Source organism: Globicephala melas, chromosome 8, assembly GCF_963455315.2.
Source record: "Globicephala melas chromosome 8, mGloMel1.2, whole genome shotgun sequence".
NCBI classification, from domain to species: domain Eukaryota; kingdom Metazoa; phylum Chordata; class Mammalia; order Artiodactyla; family Delphinidae; genus Globicephala; species Globicephala melas.
The window spans coordinates 89769518-89793396 of NC_083321.1; the positions used below are offsets into that span (position 1 = coordinate 89769518).

The 23879-nt window shown below is 46.3% G+C and overlaps 1 protein-coding gene and 1 non-coding gene across 2 annotated transcripts in view; both read left to right on the plus strand.

Annotated features, from left to right (window-relative positions):
- The window catches only part of HTR3B (5-hydroxytryptamine receptor 3B), a 39881-nt gene extending 34487 nt beyond the window's left edge, over positions 1–5394 (plus strand). Inside the window, exons 8-10 of the mRNA XM_060304357.1 lie at positions 3638–3848; positions 3982–4164; positions 5159–5394. Coding sequence (XP_060160340.1) covers positions 3638–3848; positions 3982–4164; positions 5159–5394 — 630 coding nt within the window. The remainder of the gene's footprint in view (positions 1–3637; positions 3849–3981; positions 4165–5158) is intronic.
- On the plus strand, positions 4555–4658 carry LOC115844913 (U6 spliceosomal RNA). The gene has a single exon (XR_004036258.2). It is a non-coding gene; the product is annotated as a U6 spliceosomal RNA (small nuclear RNA).
- Positions 5395–23879: the final 18485 nt, after the last annotated feature.

The following is a 23879-nucleotide window of genomic DNA, read 5'->3' on the forward strand; positions in this document are numbered from 1 at the left end:
CTCTATCATTTGGGATAGTGCCTGATACTCTGTTCATGCTCAATTCATGTTTCTTGAGTAGGGGGACAGAGGGCTTTGAGGATCAAAGGAGATCATGAAAACAAAACATTTCTGAAAACTGTGGGATAAAATTAGAGTTTCTTTAGGCTGTACTGGGCTTCTAGAGAAAATTAGTCTAGTCCATAGGTAACATTGCCCCCAGATCAACTTAAAGAAAAAGGTGGTTCCTTTGTGCTTGAAGAAAACCAAAACTGTAGGAACTATTTGATCTGTCTTAGGAACTGGAACATCCTTGCTAAAAGGCAGAAAAATGGCTAAGGTAGTTCTGGAGGGTCTGCCTAGTTTCACGATTTTACAAGCCAAACATAGACATAGAGCTTTCTGCTTTATGTCACAGCCCAAGCTAATTGTCCACCCTTGTACCTACCTGTTTACTTTCAGCTATTGTTGATAGCCAGTGAGGAGTGTCGTCACAACAGGACAGGCTACATACTTTTTGGGGCCTCCTGCAAAGTGAAAATGCAGGGTCCCTTGCTTAAAAATTATTAAGAATCTCAAAATGGCACAAAGCCAAGCATGGGCCCATCTCAGTGCCGGGCTCCTCGTGACTGCACGAAGCTGGCGTGCCTCTCAGCCTCTCAGCTCTTGACACACCTCTCCCCTGGCACCTTGGGGAACATGAGGTTTGGTGAAACTGCACTTTCCTAGGAACCAGGGACCCTAAGGAGCCACACTGCCCATCTTTGGTTCTGTCCCAGATTTCCATTCACTTTCTGCATCAGCCTCTGGGTGGAGAAGAGTCATCTCAGCATGCGCTAGTTACACGGGAACTTTATTTAAAGAGTACAACAGCTAATCTCAATTGTACCCAAGATGCTTGGCAAGGCAAAAGTAAACTGCTTTTTTAAAAAGGGAAAAATCAAGGCAAGGAGAGGTTCGATACCATCCAGAATCACTTGAACCAGCACATCAAACTGAGAAGCTTAGGAACTCTGCTGTTCCTTTGACTCTAAGTCTGGGCTCTTTCTGCTTAACCAACATGCCTACTGGTACTTTTCTTTAGGGTGGTATTCTTATTCCTTTCATCTCCTTTATGTAACATCCACCATGAAGTCTCTGGGGGTCTTCCCACTTCTACCCTCCAGAGACAGCAGGCTTGGTCGCCCCCATCTCCCCATATGGCTAGATCACCAACAGCCCAGGTGGGGCTCACAAGACAAGAGCCCCTGTGGACTCTGGCCCCTTGACTCCCTTCCCCCTGCGCGTCCAAACACGGCTACGTCTGTCACAGCACAACGAAGGGAGTAGAAAGGTGCAGGTTGATGACAGGTCATGGTTTTCCTTGTTGACTGCACTTGGGTAAAAATGTATTTTAACCAAATGATTGCAAAGCAGTGAGTGTCACTCTGGTTTAGATATTTGCAGCCAGTTATGTCTCATGTGAAAGACAATAGCCCGACTACAATACGCCGAATGGCTCTGGTCTGCAGAGCTCCACTGAGTCAGGACACGCTTCCAGACCCAAAGGCTGGGGAGGCCCTGCTCTCACCAGCAAGGTGACATCTGGTCTCACCCAGCCAGGCTCTTCGCCCACCACCTTCTGCTCTTTCCCTGGTCTCTGCCCTGGCTCCCGTCTATGTGATCCTCATCCGGAGACGGAGGCAGAGGTGAGAGAGAAGACCCTGAACTCAGCTCAGAGGTCTGATCAGACCAAGAGTAGGCTGTATGGGAAAGAGCACAGCGCTTGGAACCAGAAGATGTGGGAGCACATCCCAGCTCTGCCACTTACTCAGCTTACCTAGGGGGCTGAGCTTTATTTTTAAAGATCTATAAAGTGGGGATGCTCTATTACGTCCCAACAAACTGACAGTGAAGAGCAAATAACTCACATCCCATGTGAAAGAGTATCTAGCACACTATCTGACACGTAGAAATCGTTCAGCTGTTTGATGAGTCAGAGCAATGGGAGATTTCAGACATTATTTTTTTCCAAATCTAACAGCAACGTGGCTCAGAACATTCATTTGTTCAGTAAACATTTATCGAACACCCACTGTAAGATAGGTATTATTTCTGGCCCCATGAAGGATTAAAAAATGCCATTTTCACCCTCAAACGGTCATTGCAAAGCAGTAAGTGTCTGATGGGGGAAACAGCCCTGTCATATCATAGTTTCTCTCCAGGAAGGATGAGAATAGATTTTGTGTTAATTACAGGCATCTCCTATTCCCATCCCAGAGAAGCTAGGTATAACAAAATGGCAACAGCAATCATTGTAATTTTATGAGTCTTAAATTCCCAGCTAAAAAACCTGCTCAGCCGCTCTCTGCCCAGCCGTGCTGCAGGCCCTGCTGGGTATCTGCAGTTGCCCCCACCTCACATCTACTTTTGCTCCTGGAGGCTGGTCTATGGCCTGTAGAGTTGGGACTCCTGGTCATATTTGGCCAGTAGCAGGCAGGGGAGGCAGTGGCAGGAGATTGGAAGGAGGGGGGAGAGTGAGTGGGGCATTTATCTCTCCATTTCTCCCCACCCCACAGTGTCTCCGCCAGCTGGCTGTGCTCCTACAAGGAAGCCACAAGTCCAACCAGCTTTCTGTCCCCTCAAGTTCCAACCACATTCCTGGTCTTTGGTCCCTTCAGGCCTAAGGGTAGGAACAGCTGACGCAGTCCCCCGAATCCCTGGGGCACTGTCCTCTTCCTTGTGGTTTCTCTATGTCCTGCCCACACCTTGTCAAGCCCTCCTCAACTTCTTAGTTTAACTGTGTTATTTGTTCCTAACAAGACTCTGACAGATACACAGGTACTAAGGTGTTTGCATCCCAGGTAAGAAGAGAGACTAAACCAAAACCAATACAATATATTGCAAACTAAATGGTTTAAAAAGAAAGATTCTGGTGTAAGACTTGGTTTTAAAACAGTTTCTCACTCACCAGTTATGTGAATTTGACAAGCAATTTAATCTCTAGGAACCTCAGTTTCCCGGTTTGTAAAATGGATATAATAATACCCAGCCCTGTGAGAGAGTGGTAGTGTATATATGGACATATATACACTACCAAATGTAAAATAGATAGCTTGTGAGAAGCAGTCGCATAGCACAGGGAGATCAGCTCGGTGCTATGTGACCAGCTAGAAGGGTGGGATAGGGAGGGTGGGAGGGAGGGAGACGCAAGAGGGAGGGGATATGGGGATATATGTATATGTATAACTGATTCACTTTGTTATAAAGCAGAAACTAACACACCATTGTAAAGCAATTATACTCCAATAAAATCGTTAAAAAAAAATAATAATAATATCCAGCCCTCAGAGCAGCCCTCAGAGCTGTTGTGAGGATTAAATAAGACAAATCATATGAAACACTTATTCCAGTGCCTGGCATAGAGCAAGTGCTAAATAAATGGTAGCTTCTTCTTATAATGATTAATAATATTAATATTAGTTCTATGTAAAAGCTTAAAGGATTTTTTTCTATTTTCTAAACCACAAGATAATCTCCTATTCTAAACTACATAGACTTTTCATATTATGCAGAAATGTTGGGACGGCAGAAAGTGTTCTTGGCTAAGTGTTCTTTGGCCAAACATTTGTCCATTGGCTTAGACCCTCTTGGCAACAGATTCCTCATCCCTGTCCAGGTGGTGATTCGCAGGCACCCACTGGTCTATGTTGTGAGCCTGCTGATTCCCAGCATCTTCCTAATGCTCGTGGACCTGGGGAGCTTCTTTCTCCCACCCACCTGCCACGCCAGGATTGTGTTCAAGAGCAGCGTGCTGGTGGGCTACACCGTCTTCAGGCTTAACATGTCTGATGAGGTGCCGAAGAGTGCAGTGACCACGCCTCTAATTGGTAAGCAGCTCCGGGGTCTCTAGGTACCTGTCTTGCATTATTTCTGTCCAAGAGCTGATGTTGCCTTTCAGATGAGGAAGGAAGAGGCCCAGGGACCCCTGTTAACTCCACCTCCATTGGCTCCTTCCCTCAGGGGTCTTCTTCACGGTCTGCATGGTCTTCTTGGTCCTCAGCTTATGCAAGTCCATCCTGTTGGTCAAATTCCTCCATGATGAGCAGTGCAGCCAGCAGGAGTGGACCTTCTTGTGCTTTCGAGGGGATACCGATGCGGAAGGGTCTAGAATGGATCCCTGGGCCCAGCTCACTGGGTTAACAGGTTTGTGAGAAGTCTTGAGGTCCCTGCCTGGTTCTGCTTTATCACCCTCAGCCTTAGTTCCCATGGGTGGAGTACCAGGCCATCTTGAGTCAGCTGTATGAGAAAATGGAAACACCTGCTTCTTAACCTCTGCCCTGCATATTACAAGACCTCCCTGGAGACTGAAGACCGTCTCCTGCTGGCTTGCCAGGAAGCCACATGTCAGCCTAGAGATCAGGGCCTCAGTCCCCTTAGCTTGTTTTATTTTCCAGTTTGGAGCCATTGACTCCAGAATAGCAGAGTGCGTGCATGTGCACGCGCGCACACACACACACACACACACACACACAAATAGTTTGTATACATGTGGGATCTGATCGCTTAATGTGCAAAAGTATACAAATCATCCCAGTGTTCCCTTTGGCAACACATATACTAACACTGGAATGATACAGAGGTTAGCATGGCCCCTGTGCAAGGATGACATGCAAAGTCATGAAGCAGTCCATATTTTCACTGTATCCTTGAAAGTTGCCGAGAGAGTACATTCCAAAAGTTCTCATCACAAGAACAAAAATTTGTAACTGTGTGGTGATGGATGTTACCTAGGCTTATTGTGGTGATCATTTCACAGTGTATACAAACATTGAATCATTATGTTGTACGCTTGAAACTAATATAATATACCTCAATTAAAAAAAAAAAAAAGAACCATTCCAGCCCCTGAAGCTCTAAGTCAATGTGGGCTGGCTGCTAGCTCAGAAAAATCTCCCGGATAGATGTAGCCTCGACACCCTACTTACACAAACACCCTACTTGCTGTGTTCTCCAGGGGTTCCTTCAGCGCAGTCTTGCCTCCCCTCAACAGGTAGGGAGAGGGTCCCCAATCCTAACTAACCCACTGCTCAGTTTTGCCCACCACCTTTCTTGAAGGTTGAGGCCATAGGCTTCAATGGGAAAGCTGGGGGAGCCTTGGTAGCCCCTGACTCACCTAGAGTGTCTTCCTCTCATGTAGAGTCCCCCACCTGTCAGGAGCACCAGGCCCAGCCATGGACCCTGAGGGAAGTCTGGTCCCAGCTTCAACGTATCAGCAGCTACTTCCAGACCCAGGACCAGGCGGACCGACAGGAGGCTGGGTGGCTGGCCCTCCTGGAGCGCTTTGACCGATTGCTCTTCCAAAGCTATCTTGTTGTGCTGGGGTTCTACACCATCACCCTGTGCTCCCTCTGGGTGCTGTGGAGTGGCTTATGAAGACCCAAGTTTGCTGGTCTCCATCAATGTGTTTGCATGGCACTTGGGGAAGGCTGAAAAGTTTTTGTGGGGATATTGGAAGGGGACAAATGATGGGGTAAAATGTTCTCCAGCCCCCGTTGCCTCTTTTCATGCAGCCCAGGGATGCACATCATCGAATTAGCTATTGAATGACCCAGGAGTAATGCATTCATGATGAAAATGCATAAACAGTACGAGATATCCAGTGAAAAGTAATCCTGGCCTCTTACCCAGTTCACTCCCCAGAAGTAACCACCGTTAGCAACCTCTTTCAGAAAATTTCTAGCACATGCAAGCATACATGTGTGTTTAAGTGGTTTTTTAAAAGGTGTAAGAGTACTCCATCTCCCAGTCCTGTCTTGGTCACTTATTCAGTCGGTCATTCAACAAAACTTCTATTGAGTGTTGATTAGGTCCTAGGCCTTGTGTTAGGCACATCAGAGAGTACAAAATAAGTCAGTTTCAGATCATTCTTCACTTGACTTGATCCCTAAGGAACATTGCTCCAACCAGAACACAAAGTTCCCACCTTATCTATATCCTGGAGCTCTTGTTCCCTTCATCCCAGGTGAGTCTATCTTCCCCTGTGCCTTCTCAGCAGTGCATTCCTATTGGAGGGGATCTAGATCTAGCACAACATTTCATCAACACGCACCATGTGTAAGGCACTGAGCTGGGGGATAGGCTTAATGCATGGCCCTTGGGTTCAAGGAGTTTATTATAATCTGCTATCCTTGTATTAGTCTGCTCTGGCTGCCATAACAAAATACCACAGACTGGGTGGCTTAAACAGAGATTGATTCTCTCATAGTTCTGCAGGCTGGAAGTCCAAGATCAAGGTGTTTGTAAGGTTGGTTTCTTCTGAGGCCTCTCTCCCTGGCTTGTAGATAGCTGCCTTCTTCCTGTGGTTCTCTTCTGGACACATATGTGTCCAAATTTCCTCTTCTTCTAAGGACACTAGTCACACTGGACCAGGGCCCACCTTATGAACTCATGTAACCCTAACTACTTCTTTAAAGGCCCTGTTTCTAAATACAATCCCACTGTGACATATTGGGGGTTAGGACTTCAACATATGAATTCTGGGGGGACACAATTCAGCCCATAACACTCACATGATTGTGGAGGCTTGGCAAATCCATAATCTGTAGGGTATTCTGGCAGGCTAGAGACCCAGGAAGGAATTCCATTTTGTGTTCATAGGCGGTCTGCTGGCTGGATTTTCTCTTCTGGAGAGGTTGGTCTTTTTCTATTAGGGCTTTCAAATGATTGGATGAATCCCACCCACGTTCTGGAGGACAATCTGTTTGACTCAAAGTCTACTGGTTTAAAGACTTTAAACATTTAAGAGATACCTTCACAGAAACACCAAGAATAATGTTTGAACAAATATCTGTGGCCCAGCCAAGTTGACACAGAAAATTAGCCATCAGAGTCCCAATGGCCCCTTAGCTCCCCATCTGTGCCCACAGCCATCTGTCCAGATAGAAGAGCCCTGATCACCTTGCACTTGGATAACTAATCAACTTCTGGTTCATTCTCCTCAGTAGCCAATTCTGTACTGATTATCCTATCTTATGGCAGTTCCTGTGGCCTCATAACCTGAATCCTAAAATTAGAATTCACGCCTTCCACAAAGTTTCCCTCCTCTTATATTTAACTTTCTTCATTTCTCATTGCTTTCTATTACAGAACCTTCAATCTAGCCAACTCAGCCTGCCTACCATCCTGCTCAGGAAGGGGTTCATTTCCATCTAAGCCTCTATTTCTAGTTGGCACAGTCTTCTTCTGTTTCACCTATCTGTAGGTCCCTGTCTAAGACCTGGCTCAAAAAACAGCCTTCCTCCCCCACCCTTACCACCTGATTACCCTATGACTCTGTCCCCTCTCCTCTAACTTCAGACTTACATTATCTCCTATCCTTCTCCCCTTGAATGTTTCATGGCTCTGTGTGTGTGTGTATCACTTGTCAAATAGATCGCACACTCCTAAAACAGAAATCTTGTTTTCTATTTCTAGGTCATCCTCATCTCTGCCTAGGTCCATACAGAGTTTTTTTCATGGTGATTCTGCCATAACTATTGCAGAGAAACTCATTCTAGCTCGTGGCTGATGGTAAACACATTTCTACCATCTACCAGTGTGTTTCCCCAAGTCTGAGGGACTGAATCTGCCCAGGGTCAGACACCCAGTCCCTCAGCATCCCTCACTCAGGGCAAGCACCAGAATTTGGTGGGTAGAAGAACACCGTGGGCTGAGGGTAAGGCATTACTCCTAACACTGCTTACAGAGGACTGCTGTTTGCTAGGAACTTTTTCCAGCACTAAAATTGCCTTTAAAAAAATCTGCCCCCCATCCCCCCAAAGGAAAAGAATTTAAATTCAAACAGCCTTTACCGCATCCTCCCTCTCATTACCTCCCAGTTAATGCTCAACGCCAATTGTCCATGAAATTCCGCTGCTGCTGTTAATGAAATGAGGAGTGTAAGAAGTTTGTGAACAGGAAGTGTCCATGCAAACGCCCACCTGTTTCCCTCCTCGCTTCCTACTTCCTGCTCCTGGTCTCCTCTGCCTCGACCTGCTCAGTTAGCCTCTAAATTGATCCCAAATATTTCTTCACTGTCTCGGTTATTAGAAAAGGAAAAGATCTGCGGTGAGGTCCCCACTACAGAGGCTCCTTCCTTTCCACCACCTGACTTTGCTCCTGGCTCCATCACTACCTAGCCAGGGGACCTTGAGACTGACCTCTCAGAGCTTCAGCTTACTATTTGACATCGGGGCTGCTTATACTTATTCTACCCATATCACAGAATTTTGAGGCTCAGAATGAAGCAATGTATTTAAGAGTACTTGGAAAAGTAAATCATATATTGCGAAATAAAAACACCTGCCTGCTATCAACAGACGGATTCCATTCTTTAGTCTTTGCTGTGAGGTCCTCTTCCAGCTACCTCTATCAGAATCCATTTATGGATTGGATGCCCCAGAAGGGCCTTTATTCCAGAATCCAAAGGCCAAGGGCTGAAGCCACCATATGCCTCCTTGTCAGGGACTTGGGCTGCGGGTCGGGCAAGGGGTGGGGGTGGGTGCTGCCCAAGGGACTTCCTATTTCACTTCCCATGCAGCTCACCTTGGCTTTCTCCCTAGGGAATCTCTCCCAGCCTCTCTATGTCAGCAGGCCTTCAGGAGTGAAGCCTGGCTACTGAGCCAGGCCCCAGTGTGTGGACCTCCTCTGTCCAAGTGCCAAGTGGCCCTGATGTCAACATGGCAGCCAGAGACTCATTCTAAGCCCTGGGTCAGGGCCTGAAGCAAAGCTATCATTAGCGAATGGCACTTAGAGCCCTCCTCCTGGAATAGTGTCCCTCTGCAGTGGGACGAAGATAGGGCACCAGCAGCCCTTACTTACAGAGCAGCATTGGCTCAGCCTCTCCAAGTGTTTATACCTTTCATGATTCCCATTTCATAGAGGAAGACAACTGAGGAACAGAGCAAAAATGGGATTTTCCCAGCTGTGAATGCTCCTACCATCTGCTGTTTCCCAGAATCTCAGGTAGTTTCAGCACTCACCAAGAAATCTCAGCTCCAGTTCTGGGGACTTCACTAACATCTAGAATAAAGAGTTAGTTACGCACAACCCCTGGCTAGACAGGCAGCCCTCTATTTGTCATTATATCCAGAAAAACTTCCAAGGGCTGCTGCCACAATCTCCCACAGTCTCTGCATCCTGTTGGATGGCCAATAATTCGATGGTAGAGGTCTCACTTTCCTCCCAAGACATCCCCACCTACTTCTCCAGTTGTACTAGAGGAGAGGAGCTGTGTGGTTAAGGATACTGAGCCCCTCGTCTCTTACATCTCCATGACTCAGCCAGTCTCCCGGGGTCCAGCTTGAAGCCTCTATGGGCCAGACCCATAAAGGAACCAAAGAGCCGCCCTGCAGGCAGCCAGCCTGAAGCTGCCCGAAGGCATTAGCTCTCCCCTCGGTAAAGCCCGAAGGCTTCCTGGGCCCTCTCACTCCTCAGGGATCTAATTATGTATCTAAAGACAAGGTTAGTAGGAAGGGGTGGAACTTAAATTTTTACCCTACCCTGTGGCTCTGAGGTTCCAGAAAACTTCAAGTCTTGGGTTTTGCTTTTTTTTTCTTTCTTTCTTTTTTTTTTAAATCAAAGTATAGTTGATTTACAATGTTGTACCAATCTCCGCTGTACAGCAAAGTGACTCAGTTATACATATATAGACTTTCTTTTTTTTAATATTCTTTTCCATTATGATTTATCCCAGGAGATTGGATATAGTTCCCTGTGCTCTACGGTAGGACCTTGTTGTTTATCCACTGTTGTTTTGGGTTGGTTGCATCTGCCAACCCAAAACTCCCAGTGCATCCCTCTCCCTCCCCCCCCTCCCCCTCCCCCTTGGCAATCACAAGTCTGATCTCTATGTCTGTGAGTCTGTTTCTAGGTCTTGGGTTTTAAGACCAGTTCCCAGATGGTGGGTGGTCATCCCAGGGCAGGGACAACAGTCCCTGTGTCCCCTCCAGGAAGGCTGTGCTTCCCTCCCTGCAACCCCATCTGTGCCCCAGGGCCCATCTCAGGTGTTGCCCTGTCCAGTTCCCCAGCTCACACTCCATCTCAGCAACCAGAAGCTCTTAGTCCTGAGTTATTCACCTGGGAGACAGTAAGAGATTCGCAATTAGCTGAGCACCAGCATGGAGGCTTTGGGGAGCTGCCACGCCCCCAGCACACTCCGGAATTGAAATGACCCATGCCAGTGATTAGATTAGGGGCTGAAGCCGCCCAGCGTTTCACTCCAGCCCCTCCCTGTCCTGTCAGGGGGGTGATGTAGTGAAGTTTGTGCTTCATTTGGCAGAGGCCATAAAGTGGGAATTGCAGCCAGGCTTTCTGCTGGGCAGTAGGTGGGCTCGATAGCAGGCAGTAGAGCCGGGGTGGGGAGCCCTTTGCTCGCCCTTTACCTCACCTTCTACCTCTCCCCAAGCCTAGTGCCAGGCTCCAAAGATCTGGGGCCCAAGAGGGCCTAGCAGGATTATCAGCCCTAACTGGTGTCACTAGGGACAGACCTGCATGGGGATGGCCAGCCCCCTGCCCAGTCGTCTTGCTCATCCTCTTTAGAAAGCTCCAGGCCGAGAGCAAGGGAGTTGAGCAGCTGTTGGTAGTGCTTTCCCTCCCCACCTCCCTGGTCAATCTTTGCTTCTCGGCTCTTCCCCATATGAACCTCCCTCTGTCTCTGTCCCATCTGCCTCCTCCTGGGTGCTGACACCACAGGCTTTGAGGTCAGAGATGTTCATTTGTTCCATGATTACTCAGAGCTGACATAGCTTTGGTCTCAGTGCAGACAGAGGCTGCCTGGAGTGCTGTCTTAAGACAGGTTTTTTGGACGGAGGCAGGCTCTGCGGGAAAGAATGCTGTGATCAATTAGTGATGTCTGCCACAGGCAAGAGAAGGGTAAGAGGACAAGCAGAGCTAGTGTTCATTGAGGGTTTTGCCATGTGCCAAGCACTGTGCTGAGTGCTTAGGAGGTATCAGTCTAGGACCCCTAGAGAGCAGGGGGTTTATTGTGTTTACTGCTGTATTTCCAGTGCCTACAGCAGTGCCTGGCACACTGTAAACACTCAATCAATATGTCAATATGTGTTGCGTGAATCACACTGGGTTCAAATTCCAGCTCTGTCACTTATTAGCTATGTGATTTGGGGCAAGTCATTTAAACTCTGTGCCTCGGTTTCCTCATCTATACAATGTGATTAATATTAAATCTAGCTTATAGAATTATTATGAGAACTAAATGAGTCACTACATATAGAAAAGTGTCTGACACTTGCAAAGTCTTTGATTGAGTGATAGTCTTTGTCTTTAGTATCAATATCCCCATTTCACAAGTAATCATATCACTGATATTTGTGCCAGACACTTTTCTAAGTGCCCTCCACCTATAATCTCATTGGACAGATAATATAAAAATGAATAAACAGAGACCTCAATGAATCTCGAGTTGAGAGGTCAGAAGGAGGAGTTCTCACACCCTGGATGATAGCAGAGCCCTACAGGAAGAAGAAAATCTTTCTCTTCTAGGCTGGCAGGAGCTCAGCCAATGAAAAGCCACTATGCTTTGAACTCTCAATTCCTCCAATGGACTCTACGTTTACTATAGCCCTCCCAGCTTCCTTTCGCCCTCTATAAAAGAGTTCTCCTCTCTTTGTTGCACAACACTTACACATGGCTCATCATGCTTGCAGACCCCAAATTACAATTCTTTGCTGATCCTGAATAAACCCATGTACTGCTGAAGAAATAACTGTCTATTTGTTTAAGGTCAATGATAGATAGATAGATAGATACTACTATGGTTATTATGAGGATTATATATATTATGAGATGCATATATAATGATATATCATAGTTTCTACAGTGTCCCTTGGTATCTGAGGGGCACTGGTTCCAGGACCCCACCCCCTTGGATACCAAAATCTGTAAATGCTCACGTGTCTTACAGTCAGTCCTCTGTATCTGCAGGTTCCACATCCATAGATACAGAAGGCTGACTGTATAATCCTCATAATAACCCTAGTATTATCATTGCCATTTCAGTTAAAGAAACTGAAGCACAGAGAGGTTAAGTAAGTTGCCCAAGATCATTAAGCTAGCCAGTGACAAAGCTAGCATTCAAATCGTAAGAGTCTGGGTCCAGATTCTTGGGCTCTCTGCTAAAGTCAGGCACACTCTGGCTCCAGAGCTTACACCCTTGACCATTACTTTTTAAAAGAAGCTTAAATTTGTCAACCTTATATATAAATAGAGGAGGGACCAGCGTTAGAAGATGGAAGTTTGAATTCCAACTCCACCACTCCTTGGGTTCATGACCTTGGCAAGTTATCTCAGAATGTCAACTTTTTTCTCATCTGTAAATTCTGAGAAAGAGCTCTTTTGCTGAGGTGCTGTGAAGATTGAAATAGGATTTATGAAATTCGGGGTTCAGTGTCTTGCATTGGAGGCAATAAGAATGATATATGCTACTACCATTATTATTATTATCATTACTCTTTCCACAGGGCTGTTATGAGAGCAGAGATCATATACATAATGATGCTATGAAAATTCTAAAGATTTCCTAGTCAGAGCATTGTCCCTGCATCAGCAGCAGAGCAACAGTACCGGGAACTGGTTAGAAATACAGAATCTTGGGCTCTAAATTGGAATCTGAATTCTAGCCACATCCCAGATGATTCACTTGCTTATAACAGTTAGAGAAGCGTGGATCTAAAGAATGATGAAGGGAAAGGGGGACGGTCTGAGTTTTGGGAAGGGGACACACAGGAGTCCCGGGAGCTGGGGCTTCTCGGGCAGTACAGCGTCACGTGGAGCCTGCCTCTGCTACCAGGGCAGCCGGGCCCCCCAGGCACGTGCCAATCACTTCACTCCACTCAGTAATCTGCCCTCCCCACAACCAGAGCAGCCAAGCACTCAGTGCAGCTGGGTGGCTGAATTACAGGCTGTGGGCAGATGCTGGAGATGACTCTGTGTATGCCGTCCAAAGAGAGAGGGCAGTGAAGGGAAGAGAAGGCCCCTCCCACTGCCCTCCTTCCCCTGACAGCAGACACCCTCTTTTTTGGAGAACCAAGCTGCCGATACCAACCATCAGGTGGCCCCTTTCCCCCAGAGCCCACTCACCGTGGAGCAAACTCAGTGCAGCAAACTCCTGAGCCCTCCTGCCGGCCAGGTCATGGCCAGAGTATCTCCACGGACCTCCATTGTGTGAATCCTTCCCCTCGCAGGAGGGGCTTCCTCTAACGGATTGGCCTCTGACCGATGGAGCAGGTTTGCTCGCCCAAATCCTCGCCACTCCCCAGAGCTTGGCGCCTCCGAACACCGGGCGAAGGTAGACCTGCGACCAGAGCTGCAGTCGCCCTAACCGTATCTGGCATGTAATCACAGGCCCGCACAGAGTGGGGCACTGGGAGTCCTGGATGTAGGAACATGTGCTCCAGTTTCCCCAGAAGGCAGCCGGCCAAGCTACGGTGGGGCAAGCGCTTTGCTGCCATCTTGCATCAAAGCGCTGGGCCCCGGGGGTGGGGACGGGAAGAACCCCAGGTGACAAGGTGCGCCGTGCTGCCGTCACCGCTCATTGCCTGCCTTCCAGAGGTGCCAGGGTGCAAGTGGAGACGACGCTCTGTCTCCCCACCCAGGTCTCCCTGCCACTATGTCTCAGCCCCAGTTGCAGGGAGGGATGAAAGCTCTCTCCAACTCCCAGACCTTCCCTGGCTGGTGATAGTTCAAACACCCATTAGGTTTTATGGGGCACTGATTCCAAGTGATGGCTCTGGGCTGCACTCCAAGACCTTAGGTCTCCCTGCACCCTGCTAACCCTTCTGGGCATTTGACCTCTTTCTCCCTCACCCTCTGCCCTCTTGCCTTTCAGCCTCCATGACACTCTGCCTACTCCCTGAACTTGACCCTTGAGGGTAACTGAGCAGAGCTCAGGCTTGTCACTGTGGCTTTGTAAATCTGGGGTCCCCTGCGCTGCCTCTTTGAGCAGCAGGGTGTGTGCGTGCGTGTGTGTGTGTGTGTGTGTGTGTGTGTGTGAGTTTGAGGGAGTCACTCAAATTTGGAAGGGAATTAGACCGTCTCGTTCAAAGCTTTCATTTTGTAGATGAGGCTGGGAGAAAATAACAAGAAACCATAGATAGTGATAAAGATGATGGCAATGATACTGATCATTGACAGCTACCACCTGTGGGATACTCACTAAATGGGAGAACTTCCCATATTGCACATAAGTGAGTCCTCCTGATAATCTTACAGGGTCGAGTAACTTTACAGATCCAGAAACAGAGGCCCAGAGAGGCTAAATAACTTGCCTAACATCACATAGTGAGTAAGAGAAAGAGTAGAATTTGAGCCCAGGATTATCTGACTTAACATCTATTAGCTTTAGTATCTAGATGTCAGTATCTAGGTGCATCTAGTATCTCTAGAGTTTAGGGAGGTGGTGATGATAACCGGGGCCCTCCCTGTCGCAGGGAGCTGTGGCAGAGTTAAATCAGCTCCTGAGGGGGTGGGAGCTGCAAACATGAGGGGTCATTATTCTCCAGTGCAGAGCCCAGAGGAGAGCTGGGGTCTTCTGTTTCCCAATGCAGTGCGCCTCCCCGAGGTTAACCCTGCTGGGAGAGAGGCTCTGCCCTCGTGCTGTCATGTTAGAAGATGCACACACGGTCCTGGGCTAGAATCCTGAAGACCCCCTGTGCTCCCCTGCCCAGGTTGAAGAGAAGCTGGTGGGAAGGGTAAGGGAAGGGGTCAGATATGGGACTGGGCTACCGCAGGTCAAGTCAGGATGGGCCAGGTCCAGATTTAAGGAGGAGGCTAAGAAGGCTGGCACTGTAGTGTGACAAGCCATGCTGCTCTGAGGAAGTGATGGAGCTAGTTGGGGCTGGAGTAGAGGGTGCAGGGCTTAGGGGTGCCCAGGGCTGGGAGCCTTCTCTTTCAAAGAAAATAAAGAAGATGATGGGGAGAGAATCATCCAGGGCTAAATTCAAATCCTGGCTCCATCATTTAATGACTCTGTGACCCTAGAAAAGTTAAATAATTCTCTGAGCCTCAGTTTACCCATCTGTAAAATATGGATACTTCTGCAAAAAATGCCATTGGTAATTTGCTAGAGAAATGCAAATCAAAACCACAATGAGGTATCACTTCACACTGGTCAGAATGGCCATCACCAAAAAAATCTACAAACAATAAATTCTGGAGAGGGTGTGGAGAAAAGGGAACCCTGTTGCATTGTTGGTGGGAATGTTAATTGATACAACCATTATGGAGAACAGTATGGAGGTTCCTTAAAAAACTAAAGATAGAACTAGCATATGACCCAGCAATCCCACTACTGGGCATATACCCTAAGAAAACCGTAATTCAAAAAGAGTCATGTACCAAAATGTTCATTGCAGCTCTATTTACAATAGTCCGGAGATGGAAACAAGCTAAGTGTCCATCATTGGATGAATGGATAAAGAAGATGTGGCACATATATACAATGGAATATTACTCAGCCATAAAAAGAAATGAAATTGAGTTATTTGTAGTGAGGTGGATGGACCTAGAATCTGTCATATAGAGTGAAGTAAGTCAGAAAGAGAAAAACAAATACCATATGCTAACGCATATATATGGAATTTTAAAAAGCAGTACCGATGAACTTGGTGGCAGGGCAGGAATAAAGACACGGACATAGAGAACGGACTTGAGGGCACAGCGGGGGAAGGGGAAGATGGGATGAAGTGAGATAGTAGCACTGACATATATACACTACCAAATGTAAAATGGATGGCTAGTGGGAAGCTGCTGCATAGCACAGGCAGATCAGCTCGGTGCTTTGTGACCACCTAGAGGGGTGGGATGGGGAGGGTGGGAGGGAGGCTCAAGAGGGAGGGGATATGGGGATATATGTATATGTATAGCTGATTCACTTTGTTGTACAGCAGAAACTAGCACAACATTGTAAAGCATTTACACTCCAATAAAGATGTGAAAATATAAAATAAAATACAGATAATGATGTCCAACACACAGGATGAAGAAAATTCGGTCCCCTTTTCCCTCCTGTACCATACCAACAGTCACTTCTAACTAAGGGGACTCTGGGCAATTAACTGAATTTCTTTTATAATAATAACAGTAACAACAACAACAGTGACTACAGCTTCCATTTACTGAGAATTTACTATGTGACAGGCACAGCACTAAGAATTTTATTCATATTATCTTGTTAAATCCTCCCCCAAACTCTGTGGCAGATGCCATGCATCCATCCTGTCAAGCTCTAGAGAGGCTGACTGACTCATCCAAGGCCACGTAGCTAGAAAGTGGCAGAGCTGACTTCTAAACCAGGCAGTCAGGAGAAGCTAGTGGTGGCCACATGACCCCCAGCTCTCAGTGGCTTACAGCAGCATGCTGTGTTCCCGCCTTGGATCAGCCCCGGCTCTGATCCATGTCCTTCCTCTGAGACCCACGTGGATGGAGCAGCCTCCGTCTGGGACATCGTTGGTCACCGTGGTAGAGAGAAGGAGATCTCACAAGGGTCTTGCCTGGCCTGGAAGACAAATATATCTTTTCTGCTCACAACTCACTGTCCTATTGTCCTCAGTCATGCAACCTGCCCAACCACTGCAAGACCAGGAAGTGAGATTCTTACAAGTGGCAGAAAAGGGGACATCTGGAACATATGGAGCATAGCTCTGAGGGTCACCATATCTGGCTTCTAACCACCACATTCCACGGTATCCTGAGCCTCAGATTCCTCATCTGTAAGGAGGGAATGATAATTCTACCTTTCAGGATTGTCATGCTGACTTGTTTATAGAAAGCCCAAGTCTGGGAACCCTGCATCATGGCGATCTGTGTTTATGGGAGAATTCAGGAATACTCTGGGGCTGATCAGTTCAACCTTCGTTTGGTGGAATGACAAATAGAGCTATAGAATTTGGAAGGTTCCCAGGAAACAAGAGGATGTGCTTTGGAAAGTGCTGCTGCTCTCAGTGTGCCTGCAATCACCTGCAGCGGAGCCAGAGGGGAAGGATAGTTTCCAGGATGACAATCAGAAGCAACAGCAACCACACAAATGTGATTATGTCAGCAGATGTGCAAAGTGCTCTACACTTTTGGAGGATTCTTCATTTAGGACTAATTAAATATTTAGAAGCAGGAAGATGCAGAGGGTCTTCTCAGGGAAGCTATTCCAGGCCAGCAAGACCTTTGGTAAAGCGTTTGGAAAAAGCTGCAGAGGAGGAGAAAGAGGGTGGCTCAACTTGGAACAACACAAGGTTGTCAGGGCTGCCATCACCTGGGACACTGCAGGGTCCTCCTGCCCCAGTGTGAGTCTGAGGTTCTGTGTGGTGTGAGAAAACACACGTGGGGTTTGTGCTGGTGGTTGTGAAGGGGAGCTGCCAGTGGTTTCCTATGGTTGCTGTAACAAATTACCACAAACTTAGTGGCTTAAGACAACACCCTTCCCTTCCCCCCGTGTCCACAGGTCCATTCTCTACGTCTACGTCTCTATTCCTGCCTTGCAAATAGGTTCATCTGAACCATTTTTCTAGATTCCACATATATGCATTAATATACAATATTTGTTTTTCTCTTTCTGGCTTACTTCACTCTGTATGACAGACTCTAGGTCCATCCACATCTCTACAAATGACCCAATTTCGTTCCTTTTTATGGCTGAGTAGTGTTCCATTGTATATATGTGCCACAACTTCTTTATCCATTCATCAGTCAATGGGCATTTAGACTGCTTCCATGACCTGGCTATTGTAAATAGAGCTGTAATGGAACATTGAGGTACATGTGTCCTTTTGAATTATGGTTTTCTCAGGGTCAGATTGGGAGATTAGCTTTGACATAAATACACCATGTGTAAAATAGATAGCTAGTGGGAACCTGCTGTACAGCCCAGGGAGCTCAGCTCAGTGCTCTGTGATGACCTAGTTGGGTGGGATTATAGGGGGTGGGAGAGAAGTCCCAGAGGGAGGGGATGTAGGTATACATATAGTTGACTCACTTCATTGTGCAGCAGAAACTAACACAACATCGTAAAGCAGCTATACTCCAATTAAAAAAAAAAAAAAAAGACAACAAAGACATGTTCTCTTACAGCTGTGGAGGTCAGAAATCCAAAATCAGTTTCATAGGGTTAAAGTCAAGGTGTTTGGGCAGGACTGGTTCCTTCTGGAGGCCTTGAGGGGAGAATCCATTTCCTTACCTTTTTCAGCTTCTAGTGGCCGCCTGCATTCCTTGGTTTGCATCCCCTTCCTCCTCCTCCAAGGCTCACCACTCCAGTTTCTGCTTCTGTCATCGCACGGCCTTCTCCTTTTCTGTCATAGGATCTCCTTCTGCCTCTCTCTTATAAGGACACTTATAATTACATTTAGGGCAGATTGGGATAATCTCTCCCTCTCAAGATCTTTAACATAATCACACCTGCAAACTTCCTTTTGCCATATCCAGGATCCAGGGATTAGGATCTGCGTATCTTTGGGGTCATTATTCAGCTTACCACGTGGGGCGTCTGAGATGGGTTGGAAAGCAAAGGGGGCAACCATGAACCCAGTCATACTGCAAAGATCTCCTGCTGCGGCCTGGCATAGAGGGCACCCACTAGGCCATGGCCATGGGTGGGACCTCTGTGGCAACCACAGGAGAGCCTGTGTACACACCTCTTCCTTCAACTGGGTAGCCAGTGCCCAATACACAGTGCTACAGAACAGCAAAGACATGTCATGGAATCAATCAGTCTATCTATTAATAACTGTGTATTCAGCCCCTACTGTGCCCTGTTGGCAGCTGGTTCAGACCCGGGGCCCTGCTGCGTTCTCTGAGCAGGAGATTCATTCAACAAATATTTACTGAGCCCCTATTAGGTGTCAGGCACTGTTTTAGGTATTTGGGATACATCAGTAGACAAAGCCCCCAAAGACCCCTGCCATCACGGAGCTAACTTTCTATCAGTGGAGACAGAGGATAAAGAATCAACAGGAGTCAATCCTGTAGAATATTAGGAGGTGATGGGGCTATGGGAAAAAGTAGGGCAGAGTAAGAGGGATCAGGTGTGCTGGGGTGGGACTGGGCAGGTGAGGGTATTAAATGGAGTAGTCTGGGTGGGTTTCACTGAGCAGGTGAGATTAAGGCAAAGACTTGAAGGAGGCGTGGGGGAATTAGCCGAGTGGGCATCTGGGGGGAGAGAGCCCTGGACAGAGAAAACTAGAGCAAAGGCTCTAAGGCAGAGTGGACAGGATGATGGGAAGGGTCACAGGAAGAGGAGCAGAGCAGATGAGGACAGAGGGAACAGGGGCCAGATGGGCTACGAGGCCAAACCTGAAAATACAAGACAAAGCAAAGCAAGGTCTCTAAACATTCTGGTAGGGGACTCTGGAAAATCCTCTGAACTGGAGCTAGTTCTGGTGTGAAGAGCTGATGGGCTTGCGGACATCACTAAGCCTCACTGAGATGCACTTTACTTGAGAAGCTTGCACCGGATTCTTTGACTCATCCATTCATTCAATGGACTTGGTCAAGCACCCATGAGGCCCCAGGCGCACAGCACAGCACTGCAGACTCTAAGGCGGGTCATGCATGGCCTCAGCCCTCCCTGTCCAGGATCCTTCCTGCTCTACACTCTGTGCTGGAAGAATTTAAGGGCATGGCCTATAGAAGAGAAGGCACGATGATGGAATGACTTTGATACTGAAAAGGAATCTGCCTTCCTCTGGGTAGTCCCAAAGGAAGGTCTGGATGGGTGGAAGGTTTTGTGTAACCGATCTGGGGAACAAGAAAGACTTCCGCAAAAATACAATGGGCTGTCATGAAAAGTCTCCTCATTGGATGTCTGCAAGCAAAGGCTGGAAGATCGTTTGCTGGAGATGTCATAGAGATTTGGGTGCTGGATGGAGGCTGGACTAGATGGTTTTTAAGACCCGAGGGAGTTTTCTCTAATATCTGCCACTCTGGAGGACGTTGATACAAAGGCAGATTGAGTCTGTTGGGATGTGGTGAGGGCCTTGCTTTGAGCTGAGAGGCAGACTGCTCTCCTATAAGGAGAGCTCCTGTGAGGGCTTGCTGCCTCCCCCTTGTCAGGAGTGAGGCTGGAGTTTCTCTCATGCCTGTCCTCTCCCCATTGTCCCATCTCTCTATCTACTCACACAGGACTATAAGCTCTGGGTCCCAGAGTATTTTCTTACTCCAGGTAATGGTATCTCAGGGGGCCCAAATGTTCCCCATTCCAAGAAATGCGTTATTACACAAGCCACCCAGTGGTCAGCTGAGTCCCATGTGTACAAGAGAGCAACAGACCAGAGTAATGGCAACAGTTGGACCATGACAGTGTGCTCAGTACATCCCCAGAACCAAAGTAGGCAGCCAAGGATCCCAGCTCCAGGGCCGGCAGCATCCTCTTACCTCAGTTGACAGGCCCCCCAAGGAGGTCAGGAGAGCTCCAGAGCACAGGAGGATTTTGATAGAATAGCCCCATTTTTCTTCCCTTCTGCTAATGCCAGTAATTCACTCACCCAACAAATAGTTATTGAGCATCTACTATGTAACAAGCACTCTTCTAGGTTCTGGGAATTCAACAATCAACACAGCAGATTAAAAAAGTCCCTGCCTGTAAAGGATAGTCTCTTCAATAAATGGTGTTGGGAAAACTGGATATTCACATGCAAAAGAATGAAATTGGACTCCTATGTTACATCACTCACAAAAATTAACTTAAAGTGGATTAAGGACTTAAATATAAGACTTGAAAGCAGAAAATTCCTAAAAGAAAACACGGGAAAAAACTCCTTGATGATGGTCTTGGCAATGATTTTTTTGGATATGACACAAAAAGCACAATTAACAAAAGAAAAAATAAACAAGTGGGACTACATCAAACTAAAAATCTTCTGCACAGCAAAGGAAACAACAAAATGAAAAGGCAACCTATGAAATGGGAGAAAATATATGCAAACCATATTATCTGATAAGGGATTAATACCTAAAATATATAAGAAACTCATACAACTTAGTAGCAAAAACAACAAATAACCTGATGAAAAACGGACAAAGGACTTGACATTTTTCTAAAGAAAATGGCCAATAGGTACATAAAAAAGTGCTCAACATGAATAACCATCAGGGAAATGCAAATCAAACTACAATGAGATACAACTTCACATCACACCTGTTAAGATGGCTGTTATCAAGACAGGAAATAAGTGTTGGTGAGGATGTAGAGAGAAGGGAACCTTTGTACATTGTTGGAGGGAAAGTAAATTGGTACAGCCACTATGGAAAACATTACAGAGGTTCTTTAAAAAATTAAAACAGAATTACCATAAGATCTAGCAATCCCACTTCTAGGTTACATATCCAAAGGAAATGAAATCAGACTCTCAGAAAGAAATCTGCTCTCTCATGTCTAATAGCCAAGATTTGGATAAGACCTAAGTGTAAAGAATATGTGGTATATAAACACAACGGAATATTCATTCTTCATCCATAAAAGAGGAAATTCTTCCATTTGTGACAACATGGATGAGCTTGGAGGGCATTATGCTCAGTGAAATAAGCCATACAGAGAAAGATAAATACTGTATGGTATCACTTGTAGGTAAAATCTTGAAAAAAAAAAAGTTGAACTCATAGAATTAGAGAGTAGAATGGATGGTGGCTATTAATTCTATTGCTTCCCTTTTATTTGTAATAAGAAGGATACTACACAGCTTTTGAGTATATACTAGCTCCTGGGCATTGTGCTACATGCTTTACATCATCACCTCATTTAATTCTCACAATGACCTTCAGGGAGAAGTATGGTACACTCAATTTAGACACGAGAAAGATGAGGTTGGACACTTTAGGTATCTTGACCAGGATCATACAACTAGTAAGCTGAGCAACTGAGATTTGAGCTCAAGTCTGACTCCAGGTTCTGTGGTTTTTCATAACACAGACTGGTTATGAATTATGGTTTTCATAATTGTGTAGTGGGGAAGGGGGAGCAGGTATCAGAATATCTGGGTGGAGGGGCATGTGTAATTTCAACCAGGTGATGCTGATACTGTCTTTCCCATTCCACATTAGTAGTTACTGAACGATTACTCTCAAAAAAAGTCCTGTGCATTTGATAGACAGGTAAATGCAGTAGTCAGGGCAATTACTCCTTATCCTCATTTGATAGGTGATAAAACCGAGGCATAGACAGTTTAGCTGACTTACCCAAGGTCACTCGGATAGATTATGATGGAGCCATGACTAACCGGCTTATATTCCATTCTTCCCATAGCTTCTTTTTAAAAACTCATTTTTTGAATAGGTAATATATTTACATGGTACAAAATGTAAAGGCTTAATAGGTAGATACAGAAAAACTACCTCCACATCCTGCCTACCCTCTTTTTAGATCCACATTCCACAACACCCTAGAGGCAATGGCCATTACAGTACATTGTGTTTCCTTCCTCTTTGCTTCTTACCTCAGTGGAAAAGGTAGATGACAGCATCCGTTTTTCATGAGTGTAGCCCTAGTTGGCTTAGGGTTCCTAGCAGACTTGGCCACCTATTAGCTGAGTGACCTTGGACAAATTACTAAAAGTCTCGATGTGGTAGTTCTTCATTTATAAAATGACGATAATGTCACCTACCTCAGAGTGCTCTAGTGTATTTCAAAGGGAATGAGAACATGCATGAAAGTGCATTGTAATCCATGCAGTGCAGTACAAAGTTTGGTAAATGTTATTATTCTTTGCCTCTGTTTCTTCTCTCTGGAAGAGTCCAGAAAAGCGCACTGTGTTCTCACCGCCTCTCAGAGATGATGGAGAGGATGGATGGAGATGTGACTCATTTCTACAGGATGGAAGGAAACGATTCAAAGTGTACCAAGTGCAATTAAAGTGAGATATTAGAAGAAACTTGGTTTTGGAATCCCAGAGGGGCTTGTGAGGTCACTTTCTTTGAAAATTTCTCGAAGAAGGACCTTCAAGATGGCAGAGAAGTAAGACGTGAGATCACCTTCCTCCCCACAAATACATCAAAAATACATCTACATGTGGAACACCTCCTACAGAACACCTACTGAACGCTGGCAGAAAACCTCAGACTTCCCAAAAGGCAAGAAACTCCCCCACATACCTGGCCGTGTGGCTGACAGGGTCTTGGTGCTCCGGCCGGCTGTCAGGCCTGAGCCTCTGAGGTCCGAGAGCTGAGTTCAGGACATTGGACCACCAGAGACCTCCCGGCCCCACGTAATATCAATTGGTGAGAGCTCTCCCAGAGATCTCTGTCTCAATGCTAAGACCCAGCTCCACTGAATGACCAGCAAGCTCCAGTGCAGGGCACCCCGTGCCAAAAAACTAGCAAGACAGGAACACAATCCCACCCAATAGCAGAGAGGCTGCCTAAAATTATAATAAGATCACAGACACCCCAAAACACACCACCAGACGTTATCCTGCTCACCAGAATGACAAGATCCAGCCTAATTTACCAGAACACAGGCACCAGTCTCCTCCACCAGGAATCCTACACAACCAACTGAACAAATATTCCCCACTGGGGGCAGACACCAAAAACAACAGGAACTATGAACCTGCAGCCTGTGAATCGGAGACCCCAAACACAGTAAGTTAAGCAAAATGAGAGGACAGAGAAATACATAGCAGATGAAGGAGCAAGATAAAAACCCACCAGATCAAGCAGATGAAGAGGAAATAGGCAGTCTACCTGAAAAAGAATTCAGAGTAATGATAGTAAAGATGATCCAAAATCTTGGAAATAGAATGGAGAAAATACAAGAAACATTTAATAAGGACCTAGAAGAACTAAAGAGCAAACAATGATGAACAACACAATAAATTAAATTAAAAATTCTCTAGAAGGAATCAATAGCAGAATAACTGAAGCAGAAGGATGGATAAGTGACCTGG